The sequence below is a fragment of the Colius striatus genome, chromosome 3 (assembly GCF_028858725.1).
Source record: "Colius striatus isolate bColStr4 chromosome 3, bColStr4.1.hap1, whole genome shotgun sequence".
Classification (NCBI taxonomy): Eukaryota; Metazoa; Chordata; class Aves; order Coliiformes; family Coliidae; genus Colius; species Colius striatus.
The window spans coordinates 86,818,246-86,846,125 of record NC_084761.1 but is presented as its reverse complement, the minus strand read 5'-3'; the positions used below and the strand labels follow the sequence as shown (position 1 = coordinate 86,846,125).

Below are 27,880 nucleotides of genomic sequence, written 5' to 3'. Positions count from 1 at the left end.
CTTTGGCACATACTGCCTGCAAGGGAGAAGAACCAGTCATGACCTATGTAGTTATTCTTGGATGAAAAATCCTGTGAAACTTCAGATCTGATGTAAAAATTTTTTGTTGTGGTAGCTTCATGTTTTATTGCCTTACAATAGGCAATTTGTGTTGGTATTAGAAAGGAAGATGGGGTGTATGTGTCGAGGGACAGAGAGGACGGTGCTGCAGTGGAAAGTTGATAACTAGTTTGTAGATGGAATGTTAAATAACTGTATCTTTGACTTCCTTGATTTCAGAATATATGCTAGTTAATCCCAGAACACCGATTTAAAAGTTATTAAGAGTTGTGTTTTAAAAAGCAAAAATAAGAAAAAGAAAAGTGAGTGCTGAAATTTAAAAATCAGTTTTCTCCCAACTTTATGTTACTTCTAATTTACCTGGGTATGCCTTTTTGTGCACATAGATGTCCGTGCTTAGGCATAAATGTCTTACAGAAGAGACAGTAGCATTATAGTGGGCTGTCTCTGTAATGGATCTTTGATATCTACTCCCTCTTGACAGATAATTTTATCCCGTTTGGACAGAGTATATTCTATCTTTCCAAATTGTTGACCTTTTTCAGATAGTGGCTGTTCTTCCCTTTCTTTTTTAAAACTAATTGTCAAAAAAATTATTCAGTTAGAAGAGTTTGTAAACAGAACAGAACCTAAAGCCAGGGATTTGTCTCAAATTAGTGGAAAAGTTTAAAGGAAATGCTATGTGATCCTGCAAAATCTTTGTCACATTATGACACAAAAGCTTTTATCTTTCCAATTGTTCATATGATGCCAACTTCCAGCTGGCAAAGATCCTCAGCATAGCACTTGGCTCTTCTTTTGGCTGGAATTTTAAATGTACTAATTTGAAATTTTCTCGTATTAAATGACATATTTCGAGACTACTAGTACCTGTAAGGATATTTTTTTTTTTTTTAAAGAGAAGGACTGGCACAGAGCTGCAGGAAAAGTTTAGTGACTAGTTTGTCAAAACCTCTGAAAAATAAAACACATACCGTGAAGATTCACTGTTGTAATCATGCAGATTTCTTATGAGTCCACAATAGAATTTAAAATAAATTCTATTATTTGTAGCAATAGTCACATGTGGCAGTTTCCAAACTCATGGTGAATGCTGATGTGCAAATTTCTTTTTAATTAAGCATATAGAAGTCAGTTAAGCTAAATGAGTAAATGCTAGCCTTTGCATAAGGGTTTTTCAGGGTTAAGATATAAGAAACAGGCTTTATGAGTTGTTTTGGAACAGAGCCCCCCGTATGTATTTGCTTATATCCATCTAAATGCTAAATGAATGTCATAGATATTTATATACTCTATGAACTACTGAGGCAAAATAACAAATAAACAAGCCATATGTGAGCGAAGCTAAAGGCATGAATAACATAATAAATCTTGCATTAGACAAGTTTAATAAATACTGAGTTTTGAGGAGCACCAATGAAAAGATAGGAGTTCTTTTTGGAAGCTGAAACCTTTGCTTTTCCATCATCGGAAAGACTTTGGACACTGAACTACATACAATTGCCTTATGTGTTACAGATGTAGGAAGAATCCTTGTTCAGGCTAGCACACTGCAAAATCTCTAATATCTGAAATAGGAGGAAGAAAGTCCATGGGTAAGTTTATATTCCCTTTGTGGACAAGTCTAATTGGTGATCTTACATCAGCAATTTTGGTCATATTGATAATGCAGGCCTGAACACTGTGTGTGGGAGTAGTGGGGAAAAGTAAGTCTTGCAGATAACTTTATTAGTTAATTATTGGAAGTCTTTAAGGAGATAATTTCACACAGATAACTCTTCCCCTGGCCAATTACTGCTTCACTGCAGTCATCTAACTCTCCCCTACCAAGCTGCTACTTCATCACAGACATCTTAACTACCAAGAAAGTTTTTGTATGTCTTTAATATATAAAAGCACTATGTAACATAGAGAATATAGATTTGCCTATTTTGCACACAAAACAACTATGTCCTGCAATTTACACAATGTATTTATCATATGAAATATAGTAAAAACTGTAATTAACTTATTTTTCAAGTGCGTTTTACAGTGTTAAATCAACTGTTTATGCGAGTCATGCTCACATTCTTCTGAAACACTCCCTCAAGATTTCCTATTGCTTCCTGCTTCAGAAAAAAAATAAACAATAGGAAGATTTTTGTTTGCATTGACAATCCAATTAAAACAACAAGGTGTCAGGAATGATATCAATTCCTATGAAAGCTCAGTTGCATGAGGCACTGTCTACAATCCACTTGTAAGCCCTCCATCTGGGAGTTGTGCCCTAGTAATCTACAGCAAGGCAGTATGGAACAACACAGAAACGAACTTCAATTGTTGACCTATTTTTATAGTCCACTGTTGCTGACAGGAGCTTAAATGAATCCCAATGTGTGTCTTGTTATAGGGACGCCAAACTGGAAAGCTGTAATATAGAGGAGGCAGGAAAGTGAGTAACTACTTTTATGTCTGTCAGTATTTATAGTATCTAAATAAAAATTCTGTGTTTCGTTCACTGAAGACGTATTTTGCAATTGAAACAACAGATTACTGCAGATCAGGAAAGTTTATGTCATTATTTCTGGTAGTCATCAAAGAAATATTTGTAGGCATGAACTTACTGCTTACTATGTCTTTGATTTCTGCTATTTCAGTAGGAAAGAGTTCCGCAAGTCATTCTATCCTCTTAAAGTTTGTTCCCTGTGTAGAGGATGGAGAAGGTTGTTGCACATTTTGCTGTTTATGTTGTTGAGGATATGTAGAGTGGTTCATAAATATCATGCCATGATATTTTCTTGCTGATAAGTCTTTGTATTAAATGGGGATGCCTCTGGGGGTTTTTTCTATCTTGGGCCACAATGCATTCACAATAACTTACCTTGAAACTTATGTTTAGAATGTCTTTGTTTTCTGGTGATCCTTTCAAAAATAATTTTTGTTTATTTTGTTTTTATTTTTCTATCTGCTTTTGGTTCAGCCACAGCAGAAAACCTCACATTTTCAGGTTGTAATATGATGTATTAAGTGGAGACTGAATGGGTAAAGGAGAGAACAAGTGATGTATATTGGGTACAAGTGTTCTTTGCTGACGTGTTCTAGCTGCTGACACATCAAGTTCCATTCATGAAAGGCTGCATCTGTGCTACTTTTATTCAGGTGTAATTAAATTCTTTACTTGGCTCGAAATCCCAGGGAATGTGGCACCAAAGCAAATATCACAATAGAAAAAAAGACTGGAGGCAAGAATGGTAAGATGCAGTCTTCTTGCATGTAATTTTTATGCCTGACAAATAGCTGTCTTACTGACAAATATATAAATTAAATTACTATCATGAATATAAAGCTTTAGAGAATAAAACAAGATATTGTAGTAAAATGTCATGGGGTTTTTTTAGAAAGAAATATGCTTTTTCCATACTTCAACATATGGTGGTAAGAAGGAACCCCTTCCCTTCTTCCTCTGACTCTTCATTAGAAAAACTTCTGACCAAAAGCCAATCATTAAGTACATTCCCATTACAAAGCATTGCTGTTTGAGGTATGAAGGACAAGAGGAAGGGTTACTACTTCTTTTCTACAGGAAAATGAATTCTTTTGAGATTCTCTACCCTATAGTCCACACACTCTGCATGTGTGGACTCTACATGAAGTGATGCTATTTGTCGGAGGAATTGTAAATGTTCTGCAAGTAATGTACTCTGTTTAAGAGTTAAAATGAACTAAGGTGTCTCATATGAGTAGATCTGGCTAAAGTCACACACAGAATCACGGAGAGACTCTGAGAGCATTGTCTATTCTGGGACTCTAAAGGAAAGGGTGAAAATTTGCATCAGTGTTTTCTCTCTTACCTTTAAATTTATGTTACTCTCAATATACCAAGTTACCTGAAATGATGGAATAATGTATGAGAAAACAAAATTTTCAACAAAAATTCAATGTCTTTATAAATAAAAACCCTGAAAGGACATACTTGGGTGTGCTTTCTGGCCTTTCCTAGCTATCTGTGAAGTGTTGACAAGTGTGGCAGGTCATTGCCATGTAAACAGAAATAAAACCTTCATTTTGGTAAGTGAACTTTTCTCAAGAGAGTCATTATATAATAAAGGACTTAATTGAATCAACAGTCTTTATTTAGCATGTACTACAGGATATGAATATGCTGGTGACTTTATTACACTGAATGAAGTTAGTGAATGAATTTATCAAACATCAGCTCATTTGTCAAATTATTTTTACAATAGTTTTGATTCTTTAACAAGTTTTTGATGAGCATAATAGACATTAAATTGTGAATGAATTTGAACAAGTGCAGTTTATGCTCTGTTTGTAGATTAACAGATAGGCTTCCACAGCACCAGCTTCCTGTGTTTGTCCTTCCCCCACCACCCCACCATTAGAAGTAGATGTAGCTTAGCAGCGACTGGAAATGAGAAATTAAGTATCCAATTATTTTAAGTTATTTTTGTATTACCATATGTTTTAAGAAGCTATAGGAAGATTACTGAAGGATTATTGGGTTGTAGGCTTCCAGCAGTTGCTGGTAATTCATTGTGAATAGCATTAACAACTTCTAGTGACTGGCATAATTAGATGTTTCAAATTGACCATAGTTTCTGCAAGACTTACTGCTAATTATTCTGCTTTTCAAATTTCACTGGTGTGCTGTGCCATTGAGACATTCACTGTAAAAAGTAGATATTGTCACATTGCTGTACTGTATTTTTGTTATATGTACTATTATTACTGCAACTTGAAATTGCAGGTTCTACACTGATGTTTCATTATTCCCTCAAAACTTTTGTAAACACTGTTCACTTTATAGAGAAGGAAGGTATTATTAAGATACTTTTTATTTTCAAATTTACTAGAGTATTTAAAGGTAGCTTAATCATGAGTTTTCCAGAATCTAGGAACTTCTTTAGAAGAATTGATATTGCAGAACAAATAGATCTGATAGAAAGTACATTTTTAAATGCAGATAACTTACCTGGACAACTTGTGAATTTGAAGTCATGGAGTTTTTTTTCTTCTGAGTCTTGTGGGTATTGTTCTGTTTTGTTATCATCCTATTGACCTGATTGCTGTGTTGCCTTGCCTTTGACAAGAGAAATCTTGCCTTCTCTTAGGCGTTTCTGGATTTATATTTTAACTTGGATTTTTTTTCTAATTCCATTTTGCTCAAATGTATTTAGATTTCCTCCTGAAGAACAGAAGAAAGCAACAAAACATTGTTTTCTGTGGAATAATACTATTGAAATAATTACAAATGGGGCAACTCAAAAAGTGTGATGAAGATAGGGTAAAGTCAGACATATGTGATATCATAAAAAAATGGAGGCTTTTGGCCTCACTCTCTCCCTATGGAGGTTTGTTACTACATAAATAAATTTAATTCCTCTTTTCCAACCTTGTGTGCTACTTAAGCATGCTGACTAAGCTATTTCAGCACTTGGATCTCCTGACATGATATTACTTTCATCCTCCTCTAATATATATTCTCTCACAGCAGTGAGTTTGGCCCTAAGGAAATGAATATAAAGATTTTTATTTACTTTCTACATCAAATACTGCCTAGATGACTGTCTTTATTGAACAAATAAGCTAGTACTTTATTCCCTGAGGGTTTAGTTTTTAAGCCACTAACAACAGATTGACTTGATGACCTTAAAAAAACCACTGGAAATGAGTACAATATTTCACAACAATGGAAATAATTTAGGAGTTACATTTTTGAGACTGGTACTGTTGGATGCAAGCCTGATATTTTTAATATGAAGGATAATTTTTTGTGAAGATCTGAACTGTGTATGTGGTAATAGATATATCCGTCATGTTTCAGTAACATTGAGATGGGGTATCTGGTCTGTCTGCCAGTTCTCTTGCTCAAAAGTCAGGGAGTTTGCTTGGTTCTGTGTCATGTCTGCCAGCTCTCTGCTTTGGAGACCTCAGTATGGCTGTGTCTGCACTAGATGTTGATGAAATTTGTTTACTTTGTCTGAATCACATTTCCTCATTAACACTTTAATACAAAGGGTATTGAGATTTATTACTGAGAAGACTTGACTCTTTTCTGTATACCATAGTGTAAATAAAACTGCTGTCATAGGTGTTTAGAGACTCTGGGAAAATTGAAGTAGATAATTTCTTTTAGATACTAAGTTTTCAGAGTGCCATTTTCCATAAAGTTATCACCCCAAAGATAATATTATTTCTGTAATGGGTTTTCCTGTGCATGGGAAATGGCAATCCAAACTAACATGCAGTGCATATCAACAAAATTTTGAATGTTTCTGTTGTTTCCCCTTGTGACCAAAATATGTTGAAATATTATCAAGAAATGTGAAGTGAAACAAAATCAAAACTTTGTGCATCTCTCTATTATGTGTGGGGGTTTTTTTTCCAGAGAGGAAATTGTTGTCAATTATCATTACCTGCACTGCACTGGAAGGTTATACATAGACAGAAAAATAGTATTCAGGTTTTCTGATATTCATTCTGTCTAACAAGACACATTATGACTTCCTTAAATTGGTGTATTCTTATAAAGATCCATAGTAATGGCCAGACTGTATGTGACAATCCATAAGTGGCCATCATGCCAATTGAAATGTGTTGAAATGGAATTCAAATTTAGTGTTAGCTAAGCCAAGTCAACAGTCTGGATTGACCTGATCTAACTGTCAAGTAGCTTTCATCCTGCTTTCATTGAAGACCATCTAGCAAAGACCATGAATTAGTGCATATTTGTTCTTAATAGAAGATATCACACTTAAAATTCTGCATGCCTTATTCTACTGCATCTTGTTACTCTTTGTAAGTTTTTTTTTAATTGCATTACTACGATCAAAGCTGTTAAATCTGATTTGGATTAAATCTCTTTTCTTTTGCTTAACAGATGATGTCACTAATATTGATCAGAAATCCCTCCTTGCTGATGAAGGAGCGAACATACCAACAGGACTAAGAGTTGTGGTGTGGAAATTCCCAGTGCAAACATACCTAGTGACTCAGCTACTGGTGCTTTTCAGTCTTCACTTCTTAAAGTTAAAATTGAACACAGCTCCCTCTGAAACTTGTGGACAAGAGAAAGGTATCGTGCATTGCAAGCATGTTCATTGGATAGGAAGAAAATAAGTCTACAATACAGATATGATGTTATCAACTGATTAGAGACAATATAATTTGAAACTTCAAGTTTGATTTTTTTCTATACTAAGAGACTTTAAACCCAACCAGATTTTGCAGGCTATAAAATAAACCAAATCTGTAATATTTTTTTGCCTTTGCTTGAGTATGATTCCCTTTACATAGAGACTTTCTGTGTTCAGTGAATAAATTTTTTGATGATATGAATGTTTTCTTTGTCAAGATTTTTCATTATTAATTTTCTCCCCACCCAAGGCATCTAAACTAGACAGTACAGAATGTTGCTCAGTATTTTCTGTTTATCATATGCTTGCTAACTTGACCACTGTCATACTTTACTATACGTGTCACCATTATAAAAGAAGAAAGGCTTTTATTGCTTTGATCTCAGTTGGATGAAAAGCTTCTTCAACAGATTTTCCTAACCTTCTGTTAACTTTTATGTTTTTATAGTGTGCATATCTGGGTATTCAGAAGGATACTATATATACTGTGCATAAAAAACCACCACAATATTCTATTTGCTTCAAGGACAGAGTAATATATGGGGAAATATAGCGCTTTCCTTTTATTGGAGAAGTATGGTAAGGATGACAGTTTACACAGCACCTAATTCCTGGCTTTTTCATTTTGAGATATCTCTGCAATGGAACTGCAGTGCTGATGCAGTTATTAAGATTAGAAATATTAGGAGACTCTGTGTAACTCTTAACTCTGTGTAACTGTCCTTACTGCAGGAAAATGCCATGAACCCCTAGAAATGATTTTTTTTTTCTCTAGAAATATGTTGTGAGTATAAACAAGATTTGTCAAGAAACTGCAATCTAGAAAGACACGGAAAGCAAGAGTAACTCAGGACATACCCTTTTGTTGTAGATATTTTGCAGTTTATATATTGAAATTGTCACCTCTTTGCTGCTCATGGACTGTACTGTTATATTTGATACAGTGCATAGTGAACAATTTCTGAATGACCCTAAGTAAGGCAAGTGGTAAGGGAAATGACAGCTGTAGAGTGCATGATCATTACTGAACAATTCATTGAGAAGGAAAGGGTCAGGTAAAAATGTAGGATGTAGAACATGCCGTAGGACCTATCTGGATATATTTGCTTGTGTTCTACAACACTCGAGTACATCTAATAGTTCGTCAGTATGTTTGATTTTAATGCTTCAGAAACTTTCATTGTACTGTAGTCATTACAAAGCAAAAAAAAAAAAAAAGGATATTTTTTTCCCCTGTTGTCCTTCAGTCTGTCCTATTCTTGTACATCCAAAGCATTTAACATAGATCAAGAAGTCAATTTAGACTTATTATGTTATTTAGCTGACTCAGCATAATGAAAAAACAATCCTTAAAACATGAGAGTCTTCAACAACTAATGTGTTTTGACAAATGATTTTATCACATGTAAATTACCTATAGGAAGGAGATTTCCTATTTACCTGACTCTAGCTGATGAAAATTTGAGCAGAGAGATTTCATTCTCTGGATTGCTTATGCACATTTGCCCAGTGCTGCAGGAAAAAAAACCCCTCCCTATCTGATCTCTGTCTTATTTGCTTAGTCACATTTCTTGCATTTAAATGTCTTAATTATTTGACTAGACTGATACCTCTAAGCTGTCTCCTCAGCATGGCAGTGCAAACAGATAGATTCATGAAGGAACAGTGCTTTGCATCATGCAGCTGTGTGCAGGCACTTCACTTTAGAGAAAAATTGTCTGCATCTGTGAAAAATTAGGATTGCTGGAAAGTGTTGTGTATAGGGTCAAGCTTATTTTAAAAAAATGACTCTTTGTTTTGCTGACTGATTGTGAAGTCTGACAGAATTGATATTTTTTCCCCCTCTCTTTATTGATGGAAATAAAATTCGGATACACTTTGGTATGTTGCTCTCATATTTCCATTTTTTAATTAACATCCTTTGAACAATCTATCTATGCTGACTAGTCCTCTGTACAAATATTACTTAGTATTTCAGCCATGCAATTACAGATCCATTACTCTTCAAACACAGAAAATAAGTACTACAACATACTTGTGTCTGAATAGTTTTTCCTAATCTTAGTAAATATAATAAAGTAGTACATTTGCGTAGCTGACAGCTGTACAGCTGCTGGCAAGATTCCCACACATGTTTTCCTGTTAGATAAGTCATGCTGGTCATGCTAAGATAAGGTAATGCTTCATGTAGTCATCTAAAAGTACTGTATATGTTGAATGTTTATAAGAAGTGTTAAAAAGAAAACTAAGCCAAATTTTCTGACACCTTCTCTCATATATGTATGCCTTGCTGTCCGTTATTAAGCGTAACAGTTCTTCCGTCTGTTATGAAGCTCTTTGTATATTCATAAATGACTGAGTGAAAAAAGAAGGTATGAACTGGGAGAAACCTATGGCCTATATGGTGTGCATTCGATAAAGAGTGAGAGACCATGAAGGTGGCAGTGTTTACAATTCTTTAGGATAAGCTGTCCTTGTAATACCTAGGTTTTTTCTTGATAAATAGGCTCTCTCATGGTTATGGTTCTCTTTATGGCCTTTTCTTTGCTTTTCTCAGCTCATGCATTCAATTAACTTGTAAATTCAATAGACCTGAACAATGCATTATGAATATTAAATACCTTTGAAAATGTGATTTTATTGTGGCAATGGGGGAGAAGGAAGGCATGTTTTATGTTGTAGCATTGTAGAAATCCTGATTTCCAGGAGAATAGTTTTGAAGTGCACTAGTTATCTCAACATTTGAAACTTTTCCTTTCTGAAGGAAACCCTTCCTGCATCCTGCACCCGTAAATGCCTACTCCATTTATTCATATTTATGTTAAGTATGTTATGAAGATCTTTGTATTACAAGTAGTCTTAAGCACAAACTTATTTTTATATATATCATGTCTCTCTTCAATCAATTTCAAGATGTGGCTGAGTACCACAGTACAGCAGTTCTTCAATCAAGTACTCTATATATTATTTGGAGGAAACTGCTTTCTAACAGACTTCTAATTCATGAAGACTTTTCTGCTCCTTTTTTGCTTTGTGTGATCTTTTTGCACATCCTATATTTTACATAAAATTAGGAGTCAGTATGCCTGAAAAACGTTACACGCTGAAACACTCCTTCTCTCATCTGTATTCACTTTTTATTTAGTGTGGACTCTGTTCTCTTTGTATCAAAACCTAAACTTTAACATGAACCAGAGAGTCTACCTCAAATTTGTTTGAAAAAGTTACTTCAGCTGGGAATATATTTAGTAGAATCGTATTTATTAACATGTGCTATTAAAAATGTGTTAGTAACTCTTTTGTATGTTGATTATTGCAGGAAAAAAAATGAGGAAAGCAAAATATGGGAACGAATTACATTTCATAGGACCACATGTGTGAGTTTAGAAACTGAATTTAATAAAATAGAGCATCAGCCCAGCAATGCCAGTTAGCAAATACAGCCTACCACAATGAGGGAATACACCCTTTTTGGTCTGAAAAATTGCTTAGTCTTCAGAGATGGTAATTTGAAGATACAGCATTAGCATAGGGTGCTAGATGGTGTCATTCTCAGGTATACTCCTGAGTTCTGTGTTAGTCACCTTCTGTAAGTACTTTGATCTTGATGAAACACATTTTGTCAGCTATGAAGTCAGAAATTATTTCACTCATTGAATCTCTTTAAATGAATTGTTTTATGTGATTCTCTTTACTTGAATTATTTTTAGATGTTGAGCCACTGTTTAGAGGTTGTATCCAAGCTAACAAGCACATGAATTAAGGATTTATTGTGTGGAAAAAGCACTGTATTATCAAACCCAGAAACTTTATCACCTATTGAAATTTTATCACATATTTATAATTACAGTGTCCTGATCTGGGGACAGTATTGGTTCATGATCCAGGAAGAATTCTCTCTCTTTACACCTTAGGAAGGAGAATAAGAGAAGCTGACAATTCAGGTTTGTTAAAAAGTGTGATAGCTTAGTATGTCTGAGAGTGATTTCTGTGTAGACAGAATGAATGGTTTTGTAGATGTGCTCTGAAGTCAGGAACATTAAGAAGGCATCCTGAAGATGATCAAGATGGAAAATATTGAGGGTGGAGGAGATCAGAATTAATTAAACAATCTGAGTTGGAGAAAACTTTAAACTTGGTTAGTTAGCAACTGCTGAACACAATGCTGTGCAGGCTTGATGCTGTAGCATCTTTGCCACAACCCTGCTAGACTGTGCACTACTTCTTGCTATTAAAACTAATAAAGAGAGAGATAAATTCTGTTTGCTTTATTTGAAATGTAGCTTGAAATTAAGAAATGCAAAGGGGAATCAGATGAAGGAAATATACTGAGATGTAAATGACAAGTGTCCAGTCTGTAGCAGAAACGTTCCTATTGCTTCACTAAGAAGCTTGCATTTCCGTATTACAGAAATACTGTATTACCTTCTGGTTGTTTCAGAAAAGAGGTGGGACAAGAGGTGGAAAGGGATGCAGAGAATTGTAGTACCTTCCTGTGTTTCTGAGACTTTATACTGTTTTGCCTTTTAGATCACTTGCCCTTTATTCCATCCATTCAATAGTGGCAGCTTATTATTTCTGTGCTTTTCAGGAAACTGTGAAAAGATGACTTCCTATTTTTCTCAACTGAAAGAACTTGTGCTGAACTGCTTGCAAGAGTGCAGTTGTAATGATTTCCTGTACAAGCATAATTTTATGTTTTCCCTGCCTTACATTTAGTCATCTAAATGTCAACAGTCTTTTAAAGTTAATAAAAGTAAATGAAAGAGGAGCATCAGTGATAAGGGGTTATATTACTGGTGGAGAGCAGTTTCCAAGTGTGCTGGATGCTATTATAACCCAAGAAAAAAAATGAGAAATTTGGTAGTAGAAGGGCACTGAAGAGAATTTGGGCATTTCAATTAACTTCCAGTGATTAATCTAAGATTTCAAAGTGGGCTCTTTAGTCAGAACAGTGAAAGAAAACCCATTACATTTTCTTGAGAAGAAAGAAACGTCTAGTAATTTCATAACCTTAAACTCTTGCAACAGTTGGGAAGTGTTAGTGAAGATCTTCACTTTATTCACATTGTTCGCTGAAACAGGTAGCATTTCATTATTTTCCTTTTCCTGTACAAGGACAGTGGACACAGGTAATGACTTAAGTCATTAGATTTGTGTGTAACTTTCACCTTTAGTATCACCCTTATTTTTTCTGCTTTCTTTTCTCATATGCACGTGTCTTCTGCCTTTGAGACTTGATTATGAGGAAAGAGCAGAGAAACAGTGGATAGATCTCTTATTTAGGCTAATGATAAGAAGTGGACTACATCACAGAGAAGATTATCTCTTGTTTCATTAGAGCTTTCTTAAGCTTTCTTTCTGGTAGCTCTTTCCTCGTGTACATACATTTGTGTGCATTGATTAATTTCTGAACTTCAAAATACTTTTGGACAGTCTAATCTGGGTAGCAGTCAGTCTCATGTTCTACAGTAGCTTGTCACAGAGTAATTCAAGAGTTTTGTTATTTATATATAATTGCACATTTTGCAGTTTTTAAGCTGAATTATGACTGAATGTGTCTGGTTTTTTAACACTGCGAGAGATGCTATCCTTAAAACTATTTTTTAAATAGTCTTTGTGGCCATCACATTCAACTTAAAGCATCTTCAAAAAGAACATTTTTGCTTCTGGTGATCTAGTTGCCAACAACCATTCCAACAAGCCTGGCACAGTTTGAATCAAATTTACTGGCAGTTACCAGAAGGGTAGTTTATTGGTAGTCTTCTCACGAAGGTGAAGCAGTTTCATCTTGTGATATTGGAGGATGTTTACACAAAGGAAGTCTTCAGTTCACAGTTTCCCCTGTGTGATTTTCTTGTGCTTTGTGATGCTTGTCTTTGTCCTGTTTAAGCTGAGAAAGATATAAAAGTTTGCCTCCAGGCTCTTGCTGTGTTAGCATCTAGCTGTGTTTTTACTGGCTGTAGTTTTAAGCTGCTACACTGCTCCCTTTTGGAATGTAGAGAGTTGAGAGGGGAAAGAAGCTATTGTCTGGATGAAACATCCAGTTTAAATATTTTATCCCAGGTGATGCTATTGCATCAGCTAATGACCAGAGTGATTTAAGCTCTATTCATTTCAAAGAAAATTCACTCAAATGTCAATACTTGAAGAGACAACATTAGCTGTCTCATTATCAGAGCACTGCTACGAGAAAGTTAACAAATCTTGTAAAGAAATTGAAGTTTTGTGAGACACTAAACTTGATGATTCCTCCTAACTAAAAATTGCTAGGTTCTCATGAGCCTCGTTTCTTATAACCTCTATTCAATCTCATAATTTAGTACTGTCCTCAGAATATCTTTGACTTAGGCAAGCATAATACCTGTTTTAAATTAAATGATTTGTTCAAGGTTGTACAAGGAATCTGTAACAGAACTATAGAAGAAACCAAAATTCATCAAGCCTTAGCCTGTGCGTTGTCCATAAAATAATCTATTATTATTAATATTGTTATCATTGTCGAGTTAGATTTGCAATTAAATTTGAATATACGGTATCTTACTTGAAAAATATTGAAGTTGAGCAGGAGTCTTTGATAAATTAATTAAACATGATTTTGAGGTCCTAAATTCCTCAGGGCAGGTAGATACTCTGTGGGGGTTCTGTAACTTAAAGCAATAGCGCTGCCAACTCTGTAGTGTATATATTTATTTTGATCTCAGGAACCAAGGTATTTGGCTTTAAAAGTGGAAAGTGATGGCATCTTTGGAAAAAAATAAGCATGTTCTTTAATCAGTCATCTTGTATTACTTGAATAGGCTGTCACCTTCATTTTGGCTAAGAGTCATGATTTTAATGAGTTTGGTTGAAGTTGAGCTGCTCCTTGGTAGATGAAGAAGTTCTGTCCTCAACCTATGCAGTGCTGTAACTTTATTGTGATGACTGATATGCTCATTGTGCTGTGCACATGGCTATGTAATTCTTCTGTGACGGAGCAGTACAGTGGGAACGCAGGCCAGCCTGGCACAATATGACGTAGCTTGCAGGCTTAATAAAAGTGATTAATGGCAAACAATAATTATTGAAATGTGGAAACTACACATACAGAAATGCCTTTTCTTCTCTTTACACCTACTTGCCATCTCAAGCCTATCATATTGATTTACAAAATAATAAAGTAAATATTCAGCATTCAGGAAAGTGTTGGACTACCCCAGTTTTTCTCCCAGCAAGGTTACGCCTCTCTCATAAGTCATCAAATTGGGAATCTGAACCTTTCTCCCGCAGCCTGTCAGTTGTCTTGTATATTTTCTACACAGCTATCATCCCTGAATTTTTCATTCTTCCAGTTTCAGGATTTAACTCTTACAGCCCTTTACAATTAAAAAAATAACAGAGATAGGTAGACATAGTTTAGTGATGGGCTTGGCAGTGTTAGGTTATTGGTTGGACTTGATCTTAAAGATCTTTTTCAACCGAAACAATTATATGATTCCATGACTCTGAGTGAAGTGTCACAAAAGTCTAACTCATGTTACTCTGGAATCTCTACAGAGCAAAGAAGTTACCACTAACTGTGCTCAACAGGCTTCTGATATTATGAGCTCTTTCTGTAAAATAACATTTAAAAATACTTAGAGCTTCCTGGTGATTGCTTTCCATATAGTTTTGAACTACAGGAGTTTTTCTGTTAAAGTAAGATTGTCTCAGGACTGTAGTCTAGGCATCTGCAAAAATGAATGTGGAACTGTTAATTAACAATAAAGATGCTTTTGGTTTTACCCACCAAAGAAATCACAAACTTTCCCTTGGACCTGACACTTAGAAAAGTGTTCCAGTGTAAGGGAGCTGCATTTCCCAAAGTGGGATACTGTTTAGAATAACCCTCAAAAGCTCTTATGGAAGTAGATCTGTCTCTTTAGTTAGCTCATGAATGAGTACCTAAAATGTGACTAGTCTACAATGTACTTGGAAAATTATTCTCATTTGTATTTATATTTTATGACTGATAAAAGTATTATTTTACATCCTGTAGAGATGCTTTTGCTTTTATCCAGTCAATCATGTTTTATTATACAGAGCCAAGAATTGAAGCAGGAAATACACGTCATCTGAACCTTGTGAAAAATTCATCTTGAGCATTGGGAGCTATGATTGTTGTCTTTCTCATACAGTCACTGGTTGATTATATTTTTAAACTATAACGTAGGTGAACTGGCAGTTACTTCCCAAGTTAACATAGTGCTTGCGTCCACTGCATTTACTACTGTCAGATGATAGAGTAATACATTTTATTATAGTATAATGGGTAGCGCCTCATAGACTATGCAGTATTATAGGAGAAAAGTTGAACTAAAATAAAGAACACTGTTTTTTTTGTAGACAAAGTGTCTAGAACAAGCAGCATTTTTTTTTTTCCCCCTGCACCTGTGTTTTTGTTTGCTATTCAGCTGAGATGACTCAGTAACAACTTCACCTTCCAAAAATCGTGTTGAAGCTGAATAATGTTGTTCAAGACTGGAATGCTGAATTTTGAATGACACCATTTAGTAAATTTTTATTGTTACCATATTATTTTATCTGAATTTATTACTTAAGTTTATAGATGTACTTAATATTCCTGTTGATGATTATTTAATTCTGTAAGACTCACTCTTTAGAGATATAACCTTCCAGTTATTTTTTGAATTCAGTACAGAATCATGTTTAAAGACTTGCATTTCTTTAAATACTTATTTTTCACCAAGAACTATTAAGTTTTTTTCTTTTCTTACTCTTAAGTAATCAAAATTCTTTTATATACCTTCATTTTCATTTAGGATTTTTTTTTTACTGTTATAATTTCTTGCTATTTAATATATAGCAGCATCATTACTTTATTCTATGACTTTCTTACTAAAACCAGGGAAGAGATTGTAGTGCTAAAGTACATCCTTTCAAACTCTAAAGCAAACAGAAGAGAAAGTAGAGGTTACAATTGGAACACTGGTCAGCTAATTGATTTTACAGGTTTTCCATCTGATTGATTTACCTTATAGATTTAATGCATTTCCCAAAACATATAACACCAATCGAGGGATAATTTGTTCATCATGTTAAATATTTTGATCTCTCATATCCTAGTCTCCCAAAAGGTTGAACAGTTGGCAATCAAGTTTATTTCTTTTGTTGTTGACCTTTTTCTTGAGTTACAAATGCACCTATACTGATCCAGCAAAGTGAGACATTTGGTATGTTCCAGAGATTGCTGAAAAGCTGACTTTTGATTTAGAATCCAGTAGTCTTCCCTAATTTTTTTAAATATAAAATATATTAAAATAATCTTAAGATTTGCAGTAAGTGTGTAGAACTCACAGTTCAGGAAGTGGCTATTTTTATTCATGGAGCGACTGTGGGACTGTCTTGTGCTGCCTTCATAAACTTGCCTCTCAACTGATGTATGGTGAGTTAATAAATTGAAGCTTCTAAGTCAGTAAAGCCAGATTTTGTCACATCAGACTATTTTTTTCCTTCTTCTCACTGTGTTTACTAGTTGAGGGTTTCTTTTGTCTTTTGTTGTGTATCCTACGTTTATCCACGCAATAAATGTGAGTAGTCACCTAAAAGAGAAACTAGGCACTTGCTGGTTGTTTGGGAACCAAGATGTGTGCTCTTCTGCTGTAGCCCTTGTGTGTCTGGGCTTTGTGCCGCTCTGAGTGTATAGAGCGACTTTGTGTTGCTATAGTTCCTGCTTTTGAAATAGATACACTGGAAGGTGTATTTAGGGAAGAGTAGAAATGGAAACATTCCTATGCCCACCAGTGCAGGTTAATGGGGATTTTTTGTTTGTTTTGGATTTTCTAGTGATTTTTTTTTCTCTTTTTTTTCTTAATGCCCGTAAGCGAAGAGGGTGATTTTCTTCAGATTCTGGGTCTAAGCTGCTATTTTACCTGAAAGATACAATTTTTAACTGCTGTGAGTTGCAGGAAGAAAAAGTAAAATGTTTTGAGATTATTTTTTTTTAAATTCTAAAAAATACTACAAAGACTAGTGATGAACTCTGCTTTTAAAGACTAATATAAGTGTAATTTAAACAGCTTTTAGACAAAGTAGACAAGAGCATGATTCTGATATCTGATCAAACGACCTTATTTGTTAAAGGCTTTGAATGATAGTGACTTTGTGGTAGAATATGAACTCTGCAGTCATTGAGAGTTTTGCATGACCAGGACTTCAGAGACAAGCCATCCTCTGAAGAACATATTCAGAAGTTTAGATGTTCATACTGAATGGTATAGTATCTTCACAATATGCTTGGGAACATGATATGGTTAGGAGAGATCAAAATGTAAGTGGTAATTTCAAAACACTTCACATTTAAAATCTCTTTTTCTCTTCTCTGGATCATGGAATCATAGAAGCATAGAATAGTAGGGTTGGAAGGGACCTTTAGAGATTGTCTAGTCCAACTTCCCTGCAGAAACAGGTCAACCTAGATCAAGTCACATAGGAACTTGTCCAGAAGGGTCTTGAAGACCTCCAAGGAAGGATACTGCACAACCCCTCTGAGCAGCCTGTGCCAGGGCTCCCTCACTCTCACAGTGAAATAGTTTTTTCTTACACTTAAATGGAACTTTTTGTGTTCTAGCTTCATCCCTTGTCCTGTTGCTAGCTACAATAGAAAAAAGAGATGTGCCAACCTCCTGAATGTCATGTATATCCATATCAAGCACAGTTACCCTACTTTCTCATTTTACTGATGGAGAAGCGAACATAGGTATAGCTTAAATGTTCTTTGTTCCAAACTGTAATCAAGATGGGAGCAGTGGAGGTTATAATGAGGTTAAAAATCATATAGCCAGGCCAATGAGGGATCCTTTTGGTTTCTTTAGCTGAATTAAATTATATATAATGTGTCTGTATCTCATGTTTTCTTTACAAATTGACCAGGAAAATAACACTAGCAACTGATTTTGAATTCAAATTTTCCACATGGTTAAGGATTTTGGATGAAATATACTGATTAAATGGTCTTTAGCATCACAGAAGCTCTGTAGATTAAAAGCATGAAATTCTTTTATTAAGAAAAATAATTCTTCAAGTTTCTTCTACTGAATGAAGGATTCTTTGTTTCAAGTTACTGTAAGTATTTTGCTGATTTATTTTTTTAATCAGCAATTATATGTTAAATCACAATAGCACTGGTGTTTATTTCTTTTTTAAGGTAAACTCAATGCACAAATAAAATATTATTTGGTTTCTTCTTTTTTCACACATTATACTTTTTACATTTTCATTATAAGAATTTAAGGAACAGAGTAGATTTTATTCTATATAATAAATTGATAGATTATCAAGTTTCAAAGGAAAGACATCTGATATTACAATGCAAAACAATGATTTCACTTAAGTTACTTTACGATATCATTGATATAGTTGGTCTTATTTCATTCACTCTTTATAGATGAAATAACTCCACAGGAATATTGCAAAATAGGCTGAGACTTGCTGTCCTGAGTTCTATTCATTTTCAAACTGATTTGACTTGTAATTTTGAGCAAGGTATCTAACTCCTTGTTTTGTGTTTACCAGTCCATAAAGAAGAGAATAAAACTTAGGTAATTAGTTGAACTTGTGAAATGATGTTTATCTGTGCATACCTGAGGTATTAGTTATTAACCCTGTAGAAAGTATGTGCTGAAGAATGCCTGGGATTTTCATTTTAATACAATTTCTAAAATAACTTCTATGCAGAAGTAGTTTGTAAAGAGGAATTTATTCTTTTGAAATTTGAAAGCAATTTTACTTGAAATAAAATATTCCTGGAATGTAATTTAATATGAAAGTATGAACCTCTGTTGTGAATTTGGTGATGAAAATTATGTGGATATTTAAAATGAGCAGAGTATGTGAGTTTAGAAACTCATCATTAATAGCACTTGTTGCTCAGTTTGTTCTTGTAAAACATCAAGTTAATTTGTAGAGGAGAGCAGAGAGGAAAAAAAAAAGCCCTAGATTAAGCTTCTGTAACTACCATCTAAGAAAATTAATCATGTGATTTCCTAATTATTGTCATTAAAATTCTTTGTCTGCTATTGATATTCTCCTTTACTATTACATAAAGCAGATTTAACTAATTGAATATTTTTTTAAGCTTAGAGGCATTCTGAGGAATGAAAATTAAGTTAAATATCAAGTTTTTATTAGAGCATATCAAACTATCAACCTGGAAGTGACCAAATTTTATATATGATATTTTTAAAGAGTAATTTTAGAATGTTTTTTCTATATATCCAAATGCTGTGATAGTTGAAGAAAATTATTAATAATAGGAATGATAACTGATCCTTCCAACCCCTACCATTGTATGATTCTATGATACATTAATGTGAGAAGTGCTTTTTCCATGCTACAGGAAATAAACTAATCCCACTAAAACACATCCAGCCTCAATTAATTTCTGTTTATATGCTGTATTCATCATAACCATAGAGGTTTTTTTCTGTAGACATCAGATTACAGTGGATATGACTTTGATAAGATGATGAAATACTGTGTAACTTATTTTCTGATATATTTCTTTCCAATTCTAGTACACTGTCCAATAGAATATTTACTATGAGTAAGTTCAGTGTGCTTTAAAACTGGATATAAAGTCTAATGTTTGATTTTGCTCAATCCTGTAGCCTAATTCTCTTTCTACTCTTTCCTTTTTTTTCCAGGAAATGAGAGACTGCTCCCACAATGGCAGAAATTTATGTGAAAGATTTTGTTGAATGCTCCATGACTCTTAAATGCTAAAAGTAGAAGGGACGAGTGGATAGCTCAGTGTAGAGCAAAAAAAAGTTATTTTAAACTTAAAAAATCATTATGTCAAAGAAAAGTCGTCCCAAGGGAGAGAAGTCCGACATGGAGATTGAAGCCCTACAAGCTGCTAATGAGGAGCTACGAGCTAAACTAACCAACATCCAGATAGAATTTCAGCAAGAAAAAAGCAAGGTATTTGTATGGTGGTGATTCTTCTTAACAGTAGCACCATTAGAAACCAGCAGAGTTTGAATCTCAAACTAATTCACTACTATAATACCTTAGCCTTAAAGAAAAACAGCAGTAATGAACTGAAATTGATGATGACTGTTTTAAATAATGTGAGAAAGGAAGTAAATGTCTCCAGTCATCCAGTCCCTGAAGTCTAGAGTCACAGGAATAGAAGTCACACTAGCTTATTGTGGCTTGAAGGCAATTAAATGAGTTTTGTATTTAATTTGAGAACTGAAAACAGTATGTTGTAAAAAGAAGTGTCTTCAAAGTCAGACATCAGCACCATATTCAAAGCATGTTATTTAAAATGCCTATGAGGAAAGAAAATTAACTGGAGAGTATCTCTGAAGGAGTCTTGAATTGATTTACTGAGATTCTGAGCACCATTGCTCAGAGCTGTTCATTGATGCATCTCATTGCTATCAGTATCTACACATGCTCAAAAGCTATTTAAGTGACCAGGACAACACCATGGAAAAATTGTCCTTTCATGAAGAAGTATACATTGATAAAGATTATAATTTACTTTTCTATATCTTAGTAGCAGTGTAAAATATGAACAGGCTAATAAGCTTATTTCTATTCTGTTAGTTTTTTTAATCTCAAATATTGCATTTGACTTTGCATAAGACAATCTTGGAGATGAATCCATGTGGAAATGGATTTTTCTGTATTTGTTTGGTCATCCTGTAGTTGTAAGAGTCTCAAGGACTTGGCAGTGGAACAAGTATGCAGTGGAAACATGCTTACTTAACATAGTTTTGTTCTAGTCTTGTTTCTTTATATCAGTGCAAAATTTGGTACACCTGAATAATAATATTCCTGTATGTTCTACTTTCTGTAACAGCCTTGTGTGATACTGAGCTTTGGATGGTCTTATTTTTCATATTTTATTTAAAAAAGCAAACAAAGAAAACCCTACAAATGCAATCTTCAAAAGTTCTTTCTTACAGAGAAAAAAGAACCAATAAAGCCTTAATTCTTGTTTCATACAATAGGTTCAATATACAATGGCCAACAAAATTTCTGTTGTTGCCTTGGAAATTTTTCTTATTTGCAGACTGAAGCAAAAAGTCATATCTCTTATGAGTCAGCAGTATATGAGTGAACAGAAAAGTCAGGGGTTTTTGCTATTAGCTTTTTCTTACAACTCTACTTTTGACAGATATAGTGAGAATCAATTATAAAACAAGAGTGGCACAAACTACTTAGCTTCTTAGAACAACACACCATTAAATTTGTTAGTGGCTGATACCCTCTAAAATGGAATTTACCAACTGTTAAACTGTATTATTTCACTCTCATTTTTAGTATCTTGGTACTTCTGTTTGGAAAGAGATTTTGTGAGATGATGGTACATTACTTTTTTTTTTTTGATGATTTTTTCTTATTTACTATTTTGTTTTGTATCACTTTTAGTGGAGAAATACTGATATTAATTTTATTATCCTCTTTTAATTTCATTAGAAAGAACATGTGATTATAAAGTTATCTTATACAATTAATTCATTTTAAGTATTTAATTTACTTAGATGCCAAGACAATCTACAGAAAGATTACATGAACCCTAAGAGGAGTTTAGCCCTGATATGCTTCCAAGTTTGATGCTTTACCTGTAATAGTGTCAAGTTTACCTCTGGTTCAACTAAGAATAAGGTTTAGCAACAAGACAATGACAGCTGTAGCTATAGTAACTAGTCTGCTTACTTATCTATGTCCAATCTGGTAAGAGGTGCTTCAGTTTGATTACCTGTTCATCTTCCTAGAGTTTGAGAATGTTGTATTTTTCTGGAGTACTGAGTTTGTTATAGGGGACACGTGTATTGTGTGCAGAGATATGAGTGAGCTCACATATGTAATGTGTAGATGAATATAAAAAAGGAAATGAAAAGTGCAGTCCATAGTAACTTTGTGTATGTTTTCCCAGTTCATTTTGTTTCATTTGTTGTTGAGCCTTTTACAGAAATTTCTCCTGGCAAATTCCTTTCCATGTTTTTGCAATACCTGATCTAAAATTGCTGTAATTGCAGTTCTTTAAATGTGCATCACTGTGGATCTTGCTGGTGGTATTTTGGGCCTCTGGCTTAAGAGTGGCTGAATTCATTTATGTTGCCTAAGGGATGAAACAAAAATTGTGGCCTTGATGTGGTTCCCTTGTACTGGCTATTGTTTTGGGAACACTTACTTGATAGATTTAGGCAGCCCATGAATATATGGTGTGTCCTTCTGGAATTGTAGCTTGCTGCCATCTATGGAGTCCCTGCAGAAGGAAATGAGTGGATAGAGCATGAACTCACATAATGCTCTCAAACTGCTACTGCAAATGTTTGGTGGGAAGACATCCAAGATTTGGGTATCAAGTAACAAGAAAAGTTCACTGATGCACAGATATTTGTATTTTAACATGAATCAGTGTCAGTGGAGTTAAATCCAGATGGCAGCCAGTCACGAGTAGTGTCCCCCAGGGCTCAGTACTGGGACCACTCCTGTTTTATATCTTTACTAATGACCTGGCTGAGGGGATCGAGTGCACTCTTAGCAAGTTAGTAAGATTCTATAAATGGAAGTAGATCTCATTTTAACTGAACCTTTAAGTCCAGTACAGTAAGCACAAGGAGCTGTGGTGAATGAGCATGGTTTTGACAGTCAGTCAAGAAAACATGAATCAGCTCAGTGGTTTTATAAATGCCAACGCTGAGACCCATGAATATTTAGGAATAAGTGTCAAAACATACCTGTTCCTACTGAGATGGTTAGAAAAAAATTAGAAGATATTCTTCCAATACTTAAGGTAGTATTTTCTCCTTGAGAGTAAGGTATATTAGCATTTGCTGTCACCATTGCTTCATCTTCACTGAGTTTAACTATTGCATCTAAATCTCCATATTCTACTTGTGTCTGTACATTAATAGAGTTGAGATGAAACATGTGCAGGAGTTAGGATAAATGAGATGATCCAACTCAGTTACCCCTATATCAACTGTATTTTTGTAAGTTTTCATGCTTTTCGCAGATTATCTTGAGGTTTTTGAGCTTTGATATCAGATTGTAGAATCATAGAATCATAGATGGTAGGGATTGGAAGGGACTTTTAGAGATCATCTAGTCCAACCCCCCTTCAGAAGCAGGTCCATCTAGATCAGATCACATAGGAACATGTCCAGGCGAGTCTTGAAGGACTTCTAAAGAAGGAGACTCCACATCCTCCCTGGGCAGCCTGTCCCAGGGCTCCCTCACCTGAATAGTGAAATAGTTTTTCTTAAATATAAGTGGAACTTTTTGTGTTCCAGCTTCATCCCATTACCCCTTGTCCTGTTGCTAGATACAGTAGAAAAAAGGGATGTGCCAACGTCCTGACACCCACCATTTAGATATTTGTAAACATTAATGTGTGTATAACAGCGATTCCCTGTAAATTGGGAAAAAAACTATTTTCAATGTGTGAAATTAAAAAAAAAATAAAAGAGAGAGATCATGTCATACTGTCAAAACAGCTTCATTTACCAGGGATTAAAAATGTCATATGGAAAAAAGTTATGGCCAGTATGTGTGTAAGAACTCTTAATACAGCTGTTGGTTTGAGAATCCAGACATACTGGATTTATTTATAAATGAATGCTATTCCCATCTGCTATGTATCAAATAAGAAAGGAGTCAGTTAACTTACAGAATTATAAGGGCTGTGATGAAAAGCAAGGAGGCACTAGGGTATTGTAATTAAAATACAGCAACTGACTTGGAACAGGGAAATGGGTGAAGTATTAGAAAAATAAATAGTTCCTCCTGACTGGGATTAAAAGGAAGCTCTTGGAGAACTCTTTGCTTGAAAGCAGAACAAGGAAAACCAGATCAGAATCTCGTATAACTGGAAGTGATAAAAACTACATTCAGTATGATACTTTTAATTGAGAAAGAAGCCAGGAGATTTCCTAGGCTGTCAACTGATGTGACCTCTTACCATCACCAATAGAAAGATGGAATTAGGTCTGCAAGTTCTCTGGATGTCTTTCATTAATACTCTGCAGCAGTTATCATGTCCTAAAAAGTACAGATTTTTAGCATGTTTTTCCGCTCTAGTGGTTTAAATTTTGTTCATTTTAGCACAAAGGTCTTGTGATGCAGCTGATGGAGAATTTGTCCTTGACACATGGAATCAGTTAAAATCGGTATAAAAATTTTGCGTTGAGTATGTTCATCTTTCTGTTCTGACACTGGCCTGGTGCACAGTAATTTTCTGTTGTTACTAGGCATATAACTGTGCCATGTCACTTCCAAGTCACTTCCAACACTTCAGATGTCCAGCAGTTACAAGACCTCCTGTGCCCTAAGACTGAGTAGTCTCTTATATTGAGGCAAAAGTATGAGTTTATATTTGAGGTGACATTGATTACTGCTGCTGTTTCTCCATTTGCTGTAACATTGTATGAAGTACATTTCAGGGACTCAGCTTTGGGATTTGCTTCTCCTACTTAGCCTTAGACACCATACCAACGTAGGCATAGTAAAATTGATCCAAGGAAATCTACAGACCTTCTGGATTGATTTCTTAGACCTGTGTCCCCCTGTCTCTCCTTGTCTGTCTGTCCCCCTGTCCCCCCAGTGGATTACTGCTATGACTGGAGACTGCAAAACTCATTCCTTTCCAATTTCAATATCAGCCATTTTTAGCTTAGAATCAGGATAAGATCAGACAAACAAAGCCGCTTCACTGAACGGTTTTGATGGACATGGTTTCATTTCACTGGACATAGTTTTGATGTGATTGATTCAGATGCAAAATACCTGTTTATGAAGAGCTTTCCCAGTGACCTGGCAACAGTTCATTAGTCATTAGATACTCAGGTAAACACTGTGACCCCAGTGTTTAGTGAAGGAAGATTGCTAGGAAGGCAACTATACTTCCCTTTCCTAGCCAGCTGTGGAGAAAAGAAGAAAAGCAAGAATTGTAAAAAATTTACCTGCCAAATTGGGATTTCAAAAGGATAAAGAAAGTTGATTTGATATGTTTGGTTGCAACCTGGTAATACCATCTTTCCCTGTCTAATTTAGATTAAAATGTCTCCGAAAATGGAGCAATGAAACCTTGCGCTACCCTGGAGAAGTGATGTTTCAGATCACTTTGCAGAAGGTACTCAGGAATGCTCATCAGGGCCAGAAAAATGTATTCCTATTAAATTTTGTTGAAATTCTTCAAATGATTATGGTTGGAGCAGGCTTAAGCTGCATTGGTTACTGTTGGATTTGTTTGTTCAGAGACATACCAAAAAGAGAAGAAAAGAAGGATTTTTTTACTTTTACAGATTTTGTTATTACATCTCTTGTCACATCACTGGAAATGAGATCTGTATTAAAAAATTATTCCTTTCTACACACTTTCAAAAGTAAGCCATTTGGATTGCTCTACTGTGTTGCAGGGAAGAAATTTTTCCATGATATAACTGTAGATGTTGCTGCAATTGAGTGATGTCATAATTAGTTGTGCAGCATTATTTTTTGCCAGCTTTTTTAAAATTTCTTATCCTTTTACTTACAGTGAGATTAAAAAAAAAATCAACTGGTAAATTCAGATTTTTAAGAGAATAATAGAAAAGTGCTGCTGAATATGATCTTCCTTTTTCCAATATCAGCTTGGATTAGACTATGTGACCCTGATTTTGAGTGTAAAAAAAGTATTTGGGAACCATTCTGGTGATGGGACAATCCCTGTGGAGTTAAAGTGTATGAATTTGCTCAGCATGGGTTTTTGGTGATGAAAAAATGTATTTGAACACGAGTCAACAACATGCTTTTGCAGCAAGGAAGGCTGACGGTATCCTGGGCTGCAAGGAAGCATGTTGCTAGCAGTTTGAGAGATGTGATCCTTCCCTAATGCTCAGCACTAGTGAGGCCATATCTGGAGTGCTGAGATCCCCCTTGCTAGAGAGATATGGAGATACTGGATGAAATCCAGGGCTAAGAAAATGGTAAATGACTTGGAGAACCTGATGTTCAAGGAAAGACTAAGAGGATCACCGAATCATAGAATTGTTATGTCTGGAAGAGACCTCCAGGATCATTGAGTCTATCCTTTGTCCCAGCCCTATCAATCACTAGATCATTTCCCTAAGTGCAACATCCACCAGTCTCTGAAATACTTCCAGGAATGGTGACTCCACCAAATCCCTGGGCAGCCCGTTCCAATGCCTGACAACCCTTTCAGTAAAGAACTTCCTCCTCACTTGATTCCCTCATCCAGATCATTACTAAAGATGTTAAACAGGTGTGGTCCCAGTACTGAGCCCTGGGTGACATCACTCATTACCTGCCACCAATTTGATTTAGCTCCATTAATCACAACTCTTTGGACTTGACCATCTAACCAGTTTTTCACCCAGCTAGTTCATAACACCATCCCTCTAACCACAAGTACATGTTCTCTAAGTACAATTAAATTAATTTTTGAAAAGCTAGTGTAGGTGCAGTAACATTTTTAAATGGAAGACTGGTAAACACATACCTTTTTTTCCTTTCCCTTGAAGTTTGCAAATATTTAAAAAGTAAATTCCTTTAGTATGTAATTTAAATAGTAGAGTTTCCAAAAACATGGAAGGATAGAAGGTTTTCTTCCCAGCATGTGGTTTTCATTGTACTGTGTAACTGAGCTTTTCAACATGGAACTACATTGCACAAGGTGTTCTGTAAATGTTAAATGTTGTCCAATTAATTTCTTGGAATCTGTGAGGAACGGGCCAGAGGGATTGAAGAAAGACATGCAAATAAATATTTTTGTCAGGAAAGGAAACTTGTTGCTTAGGAGAGACAAAGCAACTAAAAACTTTCAAAAGTTAGTTCTTAGTTGTTGGAGAAGCTAAAATGTAGACTGAACTCTGCAAATCATACAAGTACCTTGTATCTTGGGTTGCTATTAACAAATTTGTTCCACCTCTCCTTCAATATTTGCCTATTACATTGCTAAAAATGGGACTAGTGTTAGAGGCTGCCTATTTCATAGAGATATCTTAGGTTGCTTATGTCTACAACAGTCTTGACTAAGTAAATATTTTTAATGGCATGATCCAATCAATACATGCTGAAATTTTAATACTAATGATACTGTTGGCTTGATGCTAGATTACACTATAAGAATGCTTACATAGGAGTAGAGTTTACATATTTTTTAGACAAAGCAAAGCACAGAGACTTCTTTGTTATTTTTTGGGGAAAACTGGTATTGCATTTGTTTTTAAAAATAAGTAGCCTCTTTTCTTGTTGGCCACACCCCTAGTAATGTGCTTTTTTCACAATTGGCAATAAATTGCCTACCATAACCTGAGTTCTTGTCAAAAAGCTGTGTGGAGAGCATTCCCCCCACTCTCCAAGTGATTGATCATTGTGCCGCAAATAAAAAATATCTGCATTTACACTGAGGAGGAAAAAATGAGGTAGTCTTTATTAGGTTCTTATCATGCTGTTTTTATTGGGGCAGTGGTTCAGAAGCACTTGGAAACATTTATGGGTTAATAGGTTGTTACCTTTTAGGGCATGAATGATTACCGAATTTAGAATTTACTCCAGTTTATAAAAATGTTCTATTATGTTTCTGCCTCAAGTGATTGGAGTATCTTGTGTAAGGAAACAACACCAGATGAAAATATGCTGTGATAATATAATTGTATTGCTTTAAAGAAAATCCTTCTTTCAGGCAG

General features: G+C 34.9%; 1 protein-coding gene across 15 annotated transcripts in view; it reads left to right on the top strand.

Annotated features, from left to right (window-relative positions):
* Positions 1–27,880, top strand: part of LOC104555463 (janus kinase and microtubule-interacting protein 2) — a 211,451-nt gene that overhangs the window by 41,028 nt on the left and 142,543 nt on the right. For 7 of the 15 annotated variants that reach the window (XM_061992944.1, XM_061992947.1, XM_061992945.1 and 4 more), the window contains exons 1-3: positions 9,406–9,565; positions 11,044–11,137; positions 19,877–20,153. In XM_061992944.1, coding sequence (XP_061848928.1) covers positions 20,025–20,153 — 129 coding nt within the window. In that variant the 5' untranslated portion in view covers positions 9,406–9,565; positions 11,044–11,137; positions 19,877–20,024. Of the gene's footprint in view, positions 1–6,937; positions 7,133–9,405; positions 9,566–11,043; positions 11,138–11,784; positions 12,326–16,077; positions 16,618–17,321; positions 17,447–17,477; positions 18,297–19,876; positions 20,154–25,244; positions 25,324–27,880 lie in introns of those variants that run through there. The other 8 variants (XM_061992934.1, XM_061992935.1, XM_061992933.1 and 5 more) reach the window with 7 other exon arrangements.